Source organism: Microcaecilia unicolor, chromosome 5 (assembly GCF_901765095.1).
Source record: "Microcaecilia unicolor chromosome 5, aMicUni1.1, whole genome shotgun sequence".
NCBI lineage: Eukaryota > Metazoa > Chordata > Amphibia > Gymnophiona > Siphonopidae > Microcaecilia > Microcaecilia unicolor.
The window spans coordinates 295,398,641-295,416,631 of NC_044035.1; the positions used below are offsets into that span (position 1 = coordinate 295,398,641).

The 17,991-nt window shown below is 40.2% G+C and overlaps 2 protein-coding genes across 4 annotated transcripts in view; one reads left to right on the forward strand and one right to left on the reverse strand.

Annotated features, from left to right (window-relative positions):
- PRMT7 (protein arginine methyltransferase 7) overlaps positions 1-15,027 on the reverse strand; it is a 189,491-nt gene extending 174,464 nt beyond the window's left edge. For 2 of the 3 annotated variants that reach the window (XM_030204293.1, XM_030204295.1), the window contains exons 1-4: positions 14,914-15,025; positions 7,662-7,850; positions 4,054-4,090; positions 3,020-3,169 (exon numbers count right to left, since the gene is read on the reverse strand). In XM_030204293.1, coding sequence (XP_030060153.1) covers positions 3,020-3,169; positions 4,054-4,090; positions 7,662-7,756 — 282 coding nt within the window. In that variant the 5' untranslated portion in view covers positions 7,757-7,850; positions 14,914-15,025. Of the gene's footprint in view, positions 1-3,019; positions 3,170-4,053; positions 4,091-7,661; positions 7,851-14,913 lie in introns of all 3 variants that reach the window. The other variant, XM_030204294.1, reaches the window with a different exon arrangement.
- A 136-nt stretch (positions 15,028-15,163) lies between these two features.
- SLC7A6OS (solute carrier family 7 member 6 opposite strand) overlaps positions 15,164-17,991 on the forward strand; it is a 39,846-nt gene continuing 37,018 nt past the window's right edge. Inside the window, exon 1 of the mRNA XM_030204296.1 lies at positions 15,164-15,471. Within this exon, the coding sequence (XP_030060156.1) occupies positions 15,301-15,471 (171 nt within the window). The 5' untranslated portion in view covers positions 15,164-15,300. The remainder of the gene's footprint in view (positions 15,472-17,991) is intronic.

Genomic DNA, 17,991 nt, shown 5'->3' on the forward strand with positions numbered 1-17,991 from the left:
GAATTGAGTTGTTAAGGGTTCTTTTTGTAGGTTTTGTTGAAGAGATGTGTCTTCAAAGATTTGCAGAAGTTCTCTCTCACCCAAGATTACCATAGTAAATATCAAAGATTCTCCACACTTTACATATTATATGTCATGTATCAGGACACAAGTATGCTATATGTAAAACCCAAGATAAAAATCAAGGATAAAATCTGGATCATCAATAACAGTATGAATAAGAAGATATAGAAGACCATATTTTCTCTATTATAGTATGCCTACTGGTACATTCAGCTGCTTTACATTCATACCTATGAAATAAAAAGTAACATTCAGTAAGCTTGCTGAATTTCCAATTGTGTATAATCATTTGTATAATTATGGCAAGTAATATACCAAGTAATTTTCTCCGCCATTTATCAAAAGTATTAGTTAATGCTAGAGAATGAAAGGTAATAATGTCATGTCATTTGTAAGAGGTGAAGATATGGGTAGTATATCTTTAAATTATATCTCAAATGGATAACCAGAAATTATAGAGACAAGGGTAAGTGTAGCATGTGTATTAAGTCATTCAAACGAGAGTTACAATGCCAGCATAAATTGTTATTACTTAAACTAGCACAATGTAGCTTACTAGGCATCCAAATAGCTTTGAGGCTTAGAAAATAGATAAAGTCAAACTGGTGGATGCACTGGGGTGAATAATATCACTAAAGAATAAATGACCATTCATTATCAGTCCCTTGCCATTGTGTCTCAGATGATCAAGTAAGTTTGGTGGATCTTTTAAGAATATAAGTTTTAGATCTTAGAACTTTATAAAATAAAGAAAAAGTAATGTGTCCCTGTGCTATGCCTAATCTGCACAGTGATATCAGATCAGAGCTGTCAGAACATATAGATAGAGGTCAAAATTGAGTCAACAGGCAGCAACGAAGTTAACAATGAAAGAATCCCAAACCTTGTAACTGAAATTTCCCTAAGTTGTGAAAAAGTATTGTTTTCAGAGGGTTGATCCAAATTGCTTGCACCAAGTAGGCCAATTAATGGTTTATCAATCAAAACGTTTGACTTATACCAGATGGGAGCTTCAGAGGATAGCCAACGATTTTTTACAAAAAGGGAGTCAAGAGTGTGTATGGCTTCTATGGTAGAATGAATGAGGGCTGAATTGGAGGGTAAAATGGATTTAGGAGCAAAGGGAACAGGGTGTAGCATGTCCATTTCAATTTTAATCCATGCAGGACAATAATAAGAAATATCTGATATGGTGCTACATGGTTGAACCTAAGGATTGCTGCAACATGATAAAAATAAAAATCGGGGAAGCAATACTTTAGTTATCCTGTGTGCATATCAGAATTTGAGGCTTACTATTCATTCTTTCTTCCCCCCCCCCCCCCCCCCCCCCCATCAGCCTTGGCAATTTTTAAAGTTCTCATGGCTATACGAGGGGCTTTGTCACGCCAAAGAAATTTAGAACGCTTGTTTTCTAGATTCCCATAGAATAAGCGAGGAGCTAATTTAGGAAGCATGCTTAAGTAGTAATTAATGATGCATATAATAGATATTTTAATTGCTCTGATACAGCCCCACCATGGAAGGGCCATGTGAGACAATTGACAATTGTATCCACTCTAGACAAGATAGCAGATAAATTAAGTGACATTCAATGTTCCCTATCTTTGTAAAAAAGAACTCCTAGATATGTTAGTTGTAAGGAAGACCATTTAAAGCTGGTTTGAGCAACATCGGACTGGGTTGTGACATCATTCAGACACATCTCACATTTATCCCAATGAATACGGTAACCTGAAAAAGTTGAAAAATGGCAAACCAATTGTAAAAGCACAGATATTGAGATAGAAGGTTGTGAAAGAAAAATTAGAAGATTATCAGCATATGATGTCTTATATAGATTAGAACTTCATGTTAAGCCATATATGCTTGGGGAGGATCTGATAGAGATGAGAAGGGGGTTCCAGAGCAATACTGAACAGCAATGGTGACGAGAAGACAACCTTGTCTAATACCCCTGTTTAGGTGTATTCCCTCAGATAAAGTGTCATTTATTTTGAGTCTAAAAATGGGAGTAGTGTGTAAGAGTTGTATCCATTGAATGAAAATGTCTCCACATCCAAACCAATTAAGACTGTTAAATAAATGTGACCACTCAACCGTATCAAATGTCTTTTTGGCATCTAATGAAATTGAAATAGCAGTTGTTTCTAAATGTGAGCTAGATCAATTAACGCATGAAATGTACAAGCATTGCTAATAGAAATGTTGCTACCAAAGGCCTATTCTGTACTGTGTGTGGAGAAAAAGAAGATCACGTATCAACAAATGTAATCAGAGACCAAGAAAATGTGGTGGAAAGATACAGAAATTGCCCCAATTATACTGGGAGCTATCAGGCTGGTTAAAAGAACTCAGATGCAAATCTTGATATGTTGCCTGTGAATATTACACCTTGTGAATTCCAGAAGGAAGCTCATGCAAGTGCTGAGCAGTGAACCTGACAGATTGAAATTATCTCCAATTTACATTGCTATAGCATTGGGTGAATTCTGCACACAGCTCAACAAGAATGAACCTATCTGAAGAAATAATCACTGAGAGTAGAAAAGGAGATGTTTACCAGCTACACAGATCAGTCCTCCTAGGCTCTTCTTCCTCTAGCACACACCACTCTTGCACTCCTTTGACCTTCAGGCTCTTCACCTTCACATGCCCTCCCAGCCCCTGCACATGCTACTCCTGCATTCCAATTCCCCTGACCAGCCTTCAACCCATATATACTGATCCTTCTTCCCCTTTTTAGGAAGCCTCTCACAGATACAGATGCTTTTCTCCAAAACATAGTGTTTCCTGGTACCTGACCTGAAAGTCATATAGCTCTGTGTACTTTCACATGCTCTAAGAGTGAAATCTTTGCACTCAGGAAATATGTCTAATGATCTATAATGCACCAAATTCTGCAAGCACATAATTGCATAATTCCAGAAAATAAATTAAAAATAGCGCAGTTCACCTCTATGCCATAGCAGAAATCAGCCCCAGCATTAACCGCCATCATGGACAGAAGGCCGGTACCAGTCCCAATGTCCAGAACAATGGCTTTCTGTCCTCGTGCTTTCACCCTGCCCACAGCAGTACGGATGCCCATGTAGTATTTCTCATTCTGAAAAGGAGAAAGAAAGCAGAGATTCAGAGCACAACACTCCCAGGATATCATGTTCTTCTACTTTCTATCCTGAATTTTTCAGGTCTTCCTTCTGAACCCAGTCTAGGCCCATTTAACATCTGAGATGTCTAAATCATTACTCCTGGATTCTGTCTTTACAGTCTGCTTGCCTCTCACTAGTTATATATATTTCTTCAAATATTTTTACAAATCATATTTGCTATTAGTTACATAAGCTATATCACGGCTGTATATTATCTTTCAATATAAGCCACAAGTTCCTTAAAGAGGCAGATATATATCCAGTTTTCTACATTTTATTTCTTAAATGTAGCTCTTCCAACAGTACTGATACCTGAAATACCAACTTGTCTTTTTCCTCTCTCACTTAAACAGTACTAATTTTCTTGAAAGATATCTTAAATTCCTATGTTTGGAATGCATAGAAAGAGCAGTTTGCACTTTTGTCATTATATGGTCACTCTTGTGTGGTTATTGCTGTAGTGGGGGCCTTACTACCAGTCTCTGATGCTGGCAAATAATTACCCACATCTCCTTACAACTATACTGACTAAAGAGGAAGAACTTTATTTCCTCTCAGAAATCAAATACATGCCAGCAGAGAAAAAGGAATCTCACAGCAATTTTGCTAACAGCTTGAGCTATTACACAGAAAAAGAATTTGTGGCTTTACTGCTTTGAAATGCAGTTGGTACATTTTGGCTGAGGATAACTGCTATGGGTATTTTGACGACAAAGGATAAGCAAAATAACACTGATATATAAGCAACTAACCAAACATATTTACTATTATCCAGTCATAAAAATTAAGCCTGGGCTTTTAAGGCTGTTTATATACATTGTAGTTTTTCTATACTTACTCTGTCTCTGTCATGTAGCATGTCTGCATAGGATGACCTAAAAAAAAGAACACTTGTCAAATAGCCACACAATAACATAATATTCCCTCACCATCAATACTAAACTAACTTATCAGGTTGCTATTTAAAAGAACTTATTCAGTTATCGCTACTGCCAACCACATAACTGCTTTTTTTTTTTTTTTTAACATTCAGATTTTATGTAGTGATTTAAATAAATAGCCAGACTTTAGTGGTATGTTTACTAAAGTACACTACACAATAAACTACTAGATTGTGTGCACACTAATGGACAGCATGTGTTAAAACGTACAAGTCCCACACTGCCTAGCAGGACTGGGCAGGGTATGGGCACAGTTTAGCCACGGACTACACCAGGGTTGTCCAACCTCGGTCCTCAAGGGCCGTAATCCAGTAAGATTTTCAGGATTTCCCTAATAAATATGCATGATATCTATTTACATGTACTGCCTCCATTGTATGCAAATAGATCTTATACATATTCATTGGGGAAATCATGAAATCCTGACCTAGCAAGGGCCGAGGTTGGACAACCCCGGACTATACACTGCAGTTCGTGTACAGTACACTGTTACTTGTGCAGTTAGCATGGGTGCGCAATACCTCCTCAGAGAGCATCTGCACTACCTGTGAATAGTCTGTTTTATTTAATTGAGCACCCTAAATACGTTTGATACCAGGGGCCCATTCGACTACATATGTAGATATTTTCATCTGGCTTCCTGAATCAGAGAGCCTAGATTTGACTTACGCTGCTATTTCCTTCTGTATTAATAATACACAATCCTGGGCTACTAAACATATGTTGAAGCTTAATGCTGACAAAAATGTTATGGTTTAGTAATTCTTTACATTCTATTGCTTCTTCGATTTTACTACAGCGATCTAACTCTCTGTAGCACAAACACATGTTGAGCATTATTTTTGATTCTACTCTTTTCATTTGAACTTCAAAAAATAGTCTATCGAAAAAAAATTAATTCTTTAAATTAACATAATTGAGATTAATCCATTTTCATAAGCATTTTGTTCTTCTGATTCAATCTTTTATACTTTCACAGCTGGATCATTATAATTTGGTTTATTATTATTTAGATTATTTTCTTCAAGTCCGCCCTTATCCAGAGCAGATTATAATAAAACATCCATAAAAACATTCAGCAAAAACAAAAAACAAACAGATTACAAATACAAGAATCAATCAAAGCAGAAAAAAAAAAGCCTTAAACAAGAGGAAGTCTCTGAACTGTTTCCGAAAAGCAGTACCACTGGATTCACACTGAGTTGCAATGGTAAATTGTTCCATTCAATTGGATCACTGATGGACAAAAAAAAAAGTGGGGGGAAGAGGGGTTAGTGGTTGGGAGGCAAGGATACTGGAGAGCAGACTTATACGGTCTGTGCCAGAGCCAGTGATGGGAGGCGGGACTGGTGGTTGGGAGGTGGGAAATACTGCTGGGCAGACTTGTACGGTCTGTGCCCTGAAAAAGGCAGGTACAAATCAAGGTAAGGAATACACATATGAGTTTATCTTGTTGGGCAGACTGGATGGACCATGCAGGTCTTTTTCTGCCGTCATCTACTATGTTACTATGTATGATTGTAAAGTGCCCAGCTTTGTGAGCTCCAAACATATATATTGCAATGCAGGAACCACAAGCAACTGCCGACGTTCTGATTGCAATGATCATGGGTGGTATATACCACTGCAATGCAGTTTTCAAGTAAACAGCTCTATCCTGATACATGGCCTGATGAATCAAGAGCAGCAATTTATACAATATCCTCCACTGTATGGGCAGCCATTTCAAGTGTTTCAAAAAAAAGGAGAATCCCACTATAATCACACCGCTGAGTTCATTACTATTTGAAGCGCTTGAACAGAGTAAGTCCAACATATACAATGTTACAATAATCAAGACTGCATTACCAGTTTAAGATCACACCAAGACAAAACAGACTTCAAGCGAGACAACATTCTCAGTTTGAAGTATAAGGAACGAACCAATGTTTGGACTTGCGCTTTAAATGTAAAGGTCGAGTCCAACACAACCCCAAATTTTTAATTTGATTAACAATCTTAATTGTCACATCCAATTATGTTTATGTTGGACTTCCACTGAAGCAACTTGATAGACTACAATTATTGCAAAGCACTGCCGCTAAAATGAATTTTCAAGGGAATAATTATGATAGAGTCACTCCTTTGTTAATTGATTTACACTGGTTACAGTTGAAAGCTAGGAATTTCTTTTACAAGATTCGTTTTTAAATCATTTCATGGCCAGGTTCCTGTTTATGTACATAATTTACTTTTTTGTTCTCTACGTTAACATTCAGATTCAAGGATAATTTTCTTCTTTATCCTCCAGCTCAAAATCCAGTATCAAAGAGACATTATGAACGTTTATACCCTTTTTAGGCTGCCTTTCATTGGAATTCTCTGCCGATTGAGGGGGTCTTTTACAAAGGCACACTAGCATTTTTGCTCATGCTAATGATTAGCACTAGAGACGCCCATAGGAATATATGGGCATCTCTAGCATTTAGGTCACACTTATTAGCACACCTTTGCAAAAGGGGCCCTGAATTAGGAACTGAAAATTCATATTCTTTATTTTATACAAATCTTTAATGAATATTTAATATTTAATGAATATTTGTTACTGTTAAACCATATGATTTATTTCATTTTGTACTTTAATTTTTGTTCACTGCCTTAGACCTTCTTAGAATTTGGCGGTTAACAAGCACTAGATTAGATAAGATCAGTAAAGATGTTGTTACCACACAGCCTTTGCACTTACCGCACGTTAATGTTTGCTGTTAAAGCATGGTAAATTCAAAAAACTTACTGAACTTTAGTTAAAAGGTCCCTAAACAGCCAGAGTTATTAATTATAAAAAGGGTGTGGTTTGGAGAGAGCTGGAGGTACATTCAAATTAGCTGTTTTGCTATTTATTTACCCCCTTTTTGAAGGAATTCAATCAAGACTGTGTACAGTAAGAATAATCAAACATGAGCAATAGACAATTACATCAGTAAAAATATTCAAACAATACAAAGTATGGCATAGAGGCATATTTTCAAAGCACTTAGCCTTCCAAAGTTCCATAGAAACCTATGGAACTTTGGAAGGCTAAGTGCTTTGAAAATATGCCTCATAGTATACTACTTACAATGTCAACACAATATGTAATAGAACATTTTAATTGACAGTGTAAGGTATAAGCAAAGATGGAACATATAGATAGGAAAGAGAGTAAAAGGAGTTAGAAAGTAAGGTGACTGATTTAAAGAAAGTTGCACATGAGGTCAGAGAGATGGTTAAATATGAAATTCAACCACTGAATCAATAACATGAATTTATCTCCAAACACCCAAATGGTAGGAGCTACTTTTAAATCAGTAAGTTATTCATTTAAAGGTAGATATGTATTTCCAATGAGCCAACTTTCTCAGCCCCAATGAAATCATGTATACCACAATTTAAAAGCTATGAGAACATACTGAAATGGCTCTCTGAGAAGCTTGCACTGACCAGAATTCAATAGTTTTAGTACATTTATAGCGTTTAGCGTTTCTACCTTGCAATCTCCTGGTGAAAGTCATAGTGTGCATCTTCTTCCACCCACTCCACAGCACCTGTAGTGGGATTTGCCCTTCCAGAGAAGATTTTCATGGCAAAAGCTGGTTACTCACACCTAAAATGATGTTGCTGTGGTGCACGTCACTGTTCTGTAGAACAATAATGTTATGGATCCAATACCGGAGACCTGTTTTGACCACCAAAAATCAAAGATGTATAATATTTGTGCACAAATACAAAGTGAAGCAGAGAGAGAGAGAGAGAGAGAGAGAGAGAGAGAGAGAATTAACATAAAAAAGGTCTACAAAAAGAACAAAAATGAATCATCCCTTAATGACAACATCTTGGTTTAAACATTATGGTAATGTTTACCTGCCTCCCTCAACAGCACTATTCACAGTGCCTGCTGGTGAAAGAAACAAGAGGGTAGGAAAGGGATTGTACTAAATGTTTTTCATATGATTTTATATGTATTAAGCATTTGCCATGGATATAAAAACCTGATTTTAGAACAGGATACTTATATGAAATGTCCAAAAAAGCACCTAATTTCTAAATATAGGCACCTATGTCCTGCAATAAGATAGACACCTAGAATCAGCCACTATGATGCACAACAAGGGGAGAAGGACGCCCATCGTCCGATTTGTGTCGACAGATGGGCATCCTTCTTTCGAAAATGAGCCTGTTAGTGATATTTTATCTTCTTTGGCAGTGATCAGCATTGGTGAAGTTTTTAGATTAGCACCTGCTAGGTAAGCCATCTTCTATGTGTTTACGGCTTAACTTCTCAATGTTTGTGTCATATTAATTTAGTGATGCTGCACATTTTTTATTCACATTGTTTTATTTATTAATTGTATTAAATATTTGCTTTTATTTTAAGGTTATTTTGATATATATGTACATATGTTTTGAGCTCTTCATTGATCTGAATGTATTTTATTGAACTTCTTTCATAATTTGCTTTTATGTTTATCGTCAGTTTCTTTTGCCCGACACAGGGTATCTTAAAACATGGCCATGTCGGGCACTTGTTTGTAAGTCTTGGGAGCTCTGAAATAACTTACTAAAGACTGCTTTTCTACAATAAGATCTGCTTTTCTCTTCTGTTCCATGATGGATTTTGTAGACTGCTTTCTTGTTTTCTTACACATAAAAAGATATTAAACCTCATAGCTGATAAAGCTGACCCTTGAGTAACACCAAACGGAGAACCCTTAAAAAAAAAATACAGAGATCTTTGATTACCCTTAACACAGAACTTCCTGAAAGACTAAAAAGGATACCATTCAATAACTAAACCAGCAATACCTACAGATCCCAAAATCAATTAATCTGAATCCCATGGTCAAAAGTACTGAAGGCTATGGAACCGTCTAGGGTCAGCAGAAAAAGCATGAATTCTTATCAAATTCTGTTCTTATGATATCTAGAACTAAAAGTTTCAGTGTTATATTGTGCATAAAAATGAAATTGATTATTAGCCAAGATACTATGAAGCTCAATTAAATCCACTAGTTGACTTTATACATAAGCTTTTCAACTACTTCTGTAATTAAAGGTAAGTATGAAATAGGACTTTAGTTCTCAATAACCCAAGGATTCAATACATGACTTCTTATCAATGGGTTTCACAGCAGAACTCTTAAAACTATCTGTAACTTCCCCTCTGAGAATATTTGTTAGTAATTAGAACAACTGAATGCAAGGAGTGTGCAGTCTGGAACTTGCCAGTAATTCTCTTCCTCCAACAGATGGTGCAGCACGATACCTTTTTTTGAGCAGCCTCCCAGGGACAGCATGTAGCGCTGGTTGAGTCCCTGGCCAGTGGAGGCTGTCAGGGATCAGCCTGCAAATTTTTCCTCTGATTTAAACAGAGAAAAATGAAGGAAGATAAAGACCATATGGCCTATCCAGTCTGTCCATCTATTCCATTTACTATCCCTTCCTCCCTCTAGATATATGTTTTTTCCCAGTTCACCATTAATTTATATCACACAACCCATATCCCAACAGCCATTTTGTGTTCTGTTTTTTCCTCAAAGGAAGAGTTATTCACCATTCATTCCCTTAAGACCCATTTCCCATCTCTTCTACTTAATTCAGGACACCCAAATATTTACATGAGTCAGGACACCTTTGATTTAATAAAGATGGCAACTTGCACGCACATCCATATTTTCCCCTCAGGAGACACACTATCACCAACCATGACACTTCTGTTCAACTAGTAATTCTTAAACTGAAATAAAGTATTGAAATTAAAGTTCAACACAAGTTTTTCATCACACAAACCCCAAATAAAATTCCAATGGTCATTTTTTTCTAACCACACACTATCACATTGTTTCATCCAACTCAATAACATGTTTGCTTCATCTAAACCCATTTTGAATTACATTATTTCAGTTCAGTCTTAGACCCGGAGTCTGTTCAGTCATTAATTGTTCAGCCATACCATTTGGAGTCTGTATGCGCACCAGAAATGTGCTGATCACACTATATTTGTTCGTGTGATAAGAATCTATAACTTCCACGTAATGTTTGTGGATAGATCTCCCAATTTGCCAGTCTCTGTACTGGGCATCTATGTTATGTTAGTCTTAATATCCAGAGATGGCTGGTTCAAAATCCACTGCTGCTCCTTGTGATCTTGGGTGAGTCACGTAACTCTCCACTGCCTCAGGTACAAAATTAGATTGTGAGCCTTCCAAGGACAGAGAAATACCCAGTGTACCTGAATGTACCTCGCCTTGAGCTACTACTGAAAAAGGTGTGAGCAAAATCTAAATAAATGAACATGCTCTAGACCACCCGTTTCAGATAGCGGTCTGCCTTGCTGAGCTTCAGGAGCTTCTCTCTGCCAGCTTTTCCTGGGTCAAAATGGCAGGGGGGTATCCAGCCCTCCCCGACACTCTGACTCCTTGGTGCTCAGAGCAGGCGGTCCACCTCAGTGCCCACTCCATGGGGACTGTAATACCCACAACCTCTGTTACCAAACAAAGGTACTCCAGCAGCATGGTGGGACTTGGTAATCCCGTGGCCAGGTCATTTGGAACCCGACAAATGAACCTCAGTTCAAACCTTGATCTCTACAGGTTTCTCTCATACTCTCTGGCAGAGAAGCTGGGGCCTGACGCTTGATGGGCACCCTCTCCATACTGGGGCTGGCTGTCCCCGATGAGCACAGCATGGGCAGATAATCCAGCCCACCGTTACTCTCTTCTGCACCACCAACTCGATCATAACTTGCAAGTGATGAGCCATCTCTCCTGCACAATTCTCGCTCTCTCCAACCACAAACATCAACTCCTCCACATACTCCATGCGTTCCACGTGACCCATCCCGGGTCCTCATGATTGACCTCCACCCTCCAGAAAAAAGTCTGACGTCACTCATGACAGTCTACCAATGGGAACTCACTCCCAGTATTCCACGAAATGATCAACAATCTGGCGCACTCTCCTCCATCCCCTCACTGCAAGCATAGGAACAGCGTCCATATTTGTCTCACAGATCCTTCCTGCCACTTTCCAGGTACTCACAGTTCTGAAGGTGTGGAAAACATGAAAAAGGATCTGAGGAAGCTAGAAGAATGGTCTAAGGTTTGGCAATTAAAATTCAACGCGAAGAAATGCAAAGTGATGTACTTAGGGAATAGAAATCCTCGGGAGACGTATGTGTTAGGCGGGGAGAGTCTGACAGGAACAAACGGGGAGAGGGATCTTGGGGTGATAGTATCTGAGGATCTGAAGGCGACGAAACAGTGTGACAAGGCGGTGGCCATAGCTAGAAGGTTGTTAGGCTGTATAGAGAGAGGTGTGACAAGCAGAAGAAAGGGGGTGTTGATGCCCCTGTATAAGTCGTTGGTGAGGCCCCACCTGGAGTATTGTGTTCAGTTTTGGCGGCCGTACCTTGCGAAGGATGTAAAAAGAATTGAAGCGGTGCAAAGAAAAGCTACGAGAATGGTAAGGGATTTGCGTTGCAAGACGTATGAGGAGAGACTTGATGACCTGAACATGTATACTCTGGAAGAAAGGAGAAATAGGGGTGGTATGATACAGACGTTCAAATATTTGAAAAGTATTAATCCGCAAACGAACCTTTTCCGGAGATGCGAAGGAGGTAGAACGAGAGGACATGAAATGAGATTGAAGGGGGGCAGACTCAAGAAAAATGTCAGGAAGTATTTTTTCACGGAGAGAGTAGTGGATGCTTGGAATGCCCTCCCGCGGGAGGTGGTGGAAATGAAAACGGTAACAGAATTCAAGCACGTGTGGGATAAACATAAAGGAATCCTGTTCAGAAGGAATAGATCCTAAGGAGCTTAGCCGAGATTGGGTGGCACAGCCGGTGGCGGGGACAGTGCTGGGCAGACTTATACAGTCAGTGCCAGAGCCGGTGGTGGGAGGCGGGGCTGGTGGTTGGGAGGCGGGGATAGTGCTGGGCAGACTTACACGGTCTGTACCCTGAAAAGGACAGGTACAAATCAAGGTAAGGTATACACAAAAAGTAGCACATATGAGTTTATCTTGTTGGGCAGACTGGATGGACCACGCAGGTCTTTTTCTGCTGTCATCTACTATGTTACTATGTCATACTCTGGCGATTTGTTATCAGTCGCAAGTTCAGGTTGCTTCCAGTACCAGGAAAGATATTTAATGTCTCAGTCCTTGGTTAAACAGTCCCTCCTGGATCAAACCCTATCACCCCATATTAAGGGTGCCATTTTGTTAAACCCTGGTCTTACCACACACTTCCAGGCACCAGCTAGCTCTGCAGGTCAGCACCCAAACTAGGATCACCACAAAAGTTTTATTTCTTTCTGAGCTGGGTGCAGACCGGGGCCGGGCTTGATCCCAGTAGGACATAGGATTATATGCCTCACTCCAAAGAAACTCTCCACTCTATGATTAGTATTTTATGCAAACAAACTTTATTGGAACGCTGCAACAAGCAGATATCCAAACTTCATACATCCTTTGTAACAGAACAGTTCACTTAATATCAAAACAGTTCAACTTGCTGAAAGAGATTTTTTGTGCTAGACCAAGATTTTTTGGTGAACATCTTAACTACTTAATCAAATAGTCTCTTTACAGTTCCTAGGGTATTTATAAATTTATACCACCACCTGTCCAATATCCATCCTTTCTGACAGAACAATCCAAGGATGCACTTGCAACGCTTTCTGCAGCAAGCTGTCCCACTGGGCTTTTATCCAGCTGCCGGACCCACTTAGGACCGAAACCTCCCTGTCTGTCCTTGCTCCAGAGGGGCATTTCCACAACCTGCTACCTCGGTACCGAACACGCTCTTCCTATTTATTGCATTTGTATCCCACATTTTCCCACCTATCTGCACGCTCAATGTGGCTTACAGAGTTTGGTTATGACATAATCATTCCATGATATCAGATACAATTAGCAATGTTCAGAGATTAGGTAAGGGAAGAAAGAAGGAAGGTGTTACGCAGGATAGAAGGTGGACTGTAATAACTGTGTGGATTGGTAAGGAAGTTTTGTAAGGCTATGGTTTAGTATGTAAGGCTATCAGTTCTCTTTGTAGGCCTTGTAGAAGAGATGTGTCTTCAGAGATTTGCGGAAGTTAGTTATTTCATCAATAGCTTTCAGGGCTGTGGGTAATGCATTCCACAACTGCGTACTCATGTAAGAGAAGGTGGTGGCATGTATCAGCTTGTATTTTAGTCCTTTACAGCTGGGGAAGTGCAGATTGAGAAATTTGCATTGTTTCTGGGAGGCAATTCCACAAGGTTTAGCATGTAGATTGGGGTGTCTGCGTGAATGATTTTGTGTACAATCGTGCAGATCTTGAACGCAACGCGTTCCTTGAGTGGGAGCCAGTGAAGTTTCTCTCTTAGGGTTTTTGCACTTTCATATTTAGTTTTTCCAAATATGAGTCTGGTGGCGGTGTTCTGGGCTGTTTGGAATTTCTTGATAGTCTGTTTTTTGCAGCCAGCGTACAGTGTATTACAGTAGTCCAGATGACATATTACCATTGACTGTACTAGGGTACAGAAGATATAACTCGGGAAGAAAGGTTTTTCTCTTTTGAGTTTCCACATGGAGTGAAACATCTTTTTCGTTGTGTTTTTCACGTGAGTGTCGAGTGTGAGGTTTCGGTCAATGGTAACTCCAAGAATTTTTTAGATTTAGTTCTGCTCCCAGGCTAGGTTAACCCCTTTTTTCCCAACCAGAACACTCCTCACACTTCAGTTAAGAGGAGCTTTTTGTCAGCAAAAGCATTAATTCAGCCTTAGGTTACTGAGCCTGGCCAGGACACCCTCTCTTCTCGCATGTTCTGGTAAGGGTGAAGCCAACCAAAGACCATATGCTCACTAATCCCATTACTTTTATTACCTTCCAATTCTACCCCAACTATGACATCTACTGTCAATACCTTTTACAGATCTTTCCTGTAGGCTGGGCTTTCCCCCTCCCATTTATTACTACTATTTATTACCCCTAAGGATATTTCTAACTCAAATTTACCAGGGGAAAACACTAAGGTGCACTAACAAATTTAACACATTATTGAATAGTGTGTGTTAAATGAAAAGAAGCCCAAATGGGCTGTGCAGCATTTAGCACATGCTAAATCCATTAGTGCACCTTAGTAAAAGGACCCCATATACGCGTCTTTAAAAAATTGGCTAAAACAGGTGCCTTCCCATCCTGTTGTAACCCCATCATGTGTCCAATATATGTGCATGGATTTTTTTCAGATATAACTTCCTAAAAAAATTTTGTTAAAAAAGACCCTTATCTTTTAGCACTAGTTCCATTGTGAATCATTGCTATCTATACACCTTGTATGTCCCTACAATGTATACAGCTTATTTAAAGTAAACAGAATTAAGAAGGGTGGTTGAGGACACAAGAGGGAGAACTTGCTGAAGCAACGCCAACATCCCCCACCCCTGTTTCTCCACAGACGTTTTTTGTCTTTCAAGTGCCACAAGGAAACCGCTAAAATATTGTTTTAGCTATTTTGTTTGTTTAAGGCTCAGCTACATTCAAAGAACACTACAAAAACGTGAAACCGTAAAAGTATATATACCCATAGATATAGGACACTGCACTCCTCGCTCACAGCACATTATTTTGACATGTGTCATATCACAAACCAAAGCAATCCAACAACAAACATAAGGACGGGTTTCACGGTGCACCCGTTTTAGGCATTCAACGCTGCTAGTCCATTAAAAAGACACAGGAAATAATACCAGCTTTAGATACAAGATGCGCTCCTCCTTCTCATCACAGATTCAGCATTTCAGATTTAGGTAGACTGACACCCCTGTGGACGCAGCCATGTTCCCAGAATGCACTAGTCCCATGGAGGAGGTTGAACCCAGCCCAGGCGCTTGTTTTCATCCAATCTCCTTGGTAGTTGCTGCGGTGGTTGGGGTTTTTTTTGTTTTTCAGGCAGTGACGTGTAACCTGCGCGCCTAGTTTGGTGACGTTTTTCGATTGCGAAAGTCAAGAGGTTCTCAGTCTGTCCTGTGTACCTTGGCGAAAGTTTATTACAGCGGCGCGTTTTCTCAGGCGACCTGAGCAAGGAAGGACGGAGTTGAGTTTCGGGGAACAGGATTGGAAGAAGACCAGCTGCTATGGCGACCACCACTGTTTTGCGGGTGAAACGAAAGAGTTGTGCGGACCCAGCCGAGATGCTGGTCCTCACGTGTAAGCGGTTTCGCCATGAAACAGAAGTGGACCCTGTGTGGTCGCCTTCCGTGATGGAAAAAAACGTTTTCAAGCTTGCAGGGACAGTGTTGTCGCAGGTAATACGCTACGCGTTTGTTTTGCGACAGGGTTGACCCAGTTCCGGTTTACCCTGTTGTACGCAGAGCCGTGTAATTCTGATATTTTAATTGTGGTCTGTAAAGAAAGCAGAACTACTAGTTATAACACAACTGTCTTGAGTGAGTCTGAATGTTTACAATTCTAGCAGAGAACTGGCCTGGTATGTGGATGTTTACGTGTGCTCCTGCTTCGCTCAACTATGTTATATGTGCGTTGCAGCTGTGTAATATGTTTTCTTGTGACATTAATTTTAGTTGCAGGTATTAGTTGTTTAGCAAAAGCCCTCAGCTGCTAATGTTTATGTTTACTAGATTACCGCCCTTTGTAAATTACAGCAAGGTAGTGCACGATAGAATCATACTTGGGAAAGGAACTACAAAACAGACAGGGAAGAGGGTGGGGCATTAAAGATAAGTTAGATTAACACAAGCACGGAAAGGAAAAAATTAAAAGGGGAGAAAAAGCTAAGAAAAAGGCACTGAAGTGGAATAAATAAATGAGTCTTAAGGCCAGTTTTGAATCTAAGATATGAATTCTAGACGCAGGGATTTTGGAAATGTTCTAAAAGGAGGGTGCAAAGTAATAGAATTCTGCTGCTATCTGTCCTCAGTGCAGGTCAGGAAGTCATCCTCGTTAAATATCTCCCTGGCAACCCAGGACACCTCCAGCCAGCCAACCCCCCCTCCCCTGCAGTAAGGTAAACAAACCATAAACCAATTTCTACAACTGGTTACACAAGGGCTTTCACTGCAGCTCCTGCTGTGAGGATGGAGGTAAATCAACAATTTAAACCCCTCAGAGCACAGCAGGGGAGGCTTAGCATCTCCAAGCCTCTTATACCGGGCGCCTATGGGGATGTGTGATCAAGAAACTGGCGGATGGCATGGAATTGTATTAGCAAGAAAAAGCAGGATTTGATTAGAGCATTGACCTGTGGTTCAAAAGAGTTCACTGTTAATAATGATGCCAAGATATTTAAAACTGGTAACTAAAGTAAGTGAGCATCCACAGAGATGGTGCTACTCCTAACACCGGAATAGGGAGATGGCCAGTGATCCAACATTTTGTCACGAGTAAGGTGAGGAGAAGTGAAGAGCAGCAGTATTGGTGGCCCTCACTTGATCGTGATGTGCAGGAGTTTGTAGCCGCGTGTCCAGAGTGCACCCAGCATAAAGCCGACCGTCGGAGACCCCAGGGCTTGCTAATGCCCTTACCTGTACCTGAGAGACCGTGGACCCATATTGCCATGGACTTCATTACGGATCTCCCTATTTATGAAGGACATACAGTAGTTTGGGTGGTGGTAGACCGGTTCTCTAAGATGGCACACTTCATACCCATGCCTAACCTCCTTTTGGCGGTGAGCTGAAGAGCAGATTGCAGTGCAGAGACATCAGTATTTAGTGAGTTTATATAATGGACAATAAAAGAGCATCAGCGTAAAAACAGGCAGAGAAACCTACATATTGGATTAGTAGAGCAAGAAGACTTAAGAAAATGTTAAAGATCAGAGGTGCAAGCAGAGAGTCCCGCTGAACGCCACAGGACAGGGGTTGTTGGTGAGAGGAGGAGGTGACAGTAGTCACTCAGAAAGATCTACCAGTCAAATAAGAGACAAACCAGCTGTAAGCGATATCTCTGATGTGGAACTCATGAAGACGTTGCAGAGGGGAGCATTCAACCAGGTTGAATGCTGTTGTGAGATCCAAAGAAACCAATAAAGCAATGTTCCCCTTATCAAGTGCTTGGTGGAGATCACTGAGGAGACTTGCAGTGATCTTCTTGGTACTATGTCCAGTTCTGAATCCTGATTGCTGGTTGTGGAGGACATGAGTGTCCTTGACAAATTGCAACTGTTGGTTAAAAACTGTCTTTTCTGCCAATTTGGATTCGAACAAGAGAGAGATTAGTTTCCAGTTTTTGACCATCGATGAAAAAGCAGAACCTGGATTCAGGTTGGCCATAGTTCCAAATTCTGCTGTTGACTGTTGTTAATCATGGACATTATTAAAGGTAGTAGCCCTTGACAAGGGAGTTTTAGCCAAAGGGAAGGTATCAGGTTAAAGGGGGCAGGTTGATGAACAGAGTGAACTGTCACTTGCGTAAGGGAAAGAGGATTAAAAGATAGAGATGGAGCGGCCGGACAGCATGTAACAGTGGGCAGTGAGTTAGCAGTTAAGGTACAGCAGGGGAGACAGGGTCGAGCAAGTCGGTACAGTTTTCTGGTGAAAGTAATTGGCAAAATCGGCAGCAGAGATAGGAACAGTGGAAGCTGTCTGGATGTTAAATATATAACTACTGAAAAAAAGCTTTTTGGGCCTGTTGGAAGCATTATGAATGGAGGTAGTCTAATTCCTGGTTATGCGAAAGGGAAGCATCACGCTGGGGTTTTTTTTTTGCCTAAGACACTCTGCATGCCTTACATGATGGCGAAGAAGGTGGCACTCTTCATGGAACCAGGTTTGACAGACTGTTCATTACCAAGGCCGAGTCCCTTA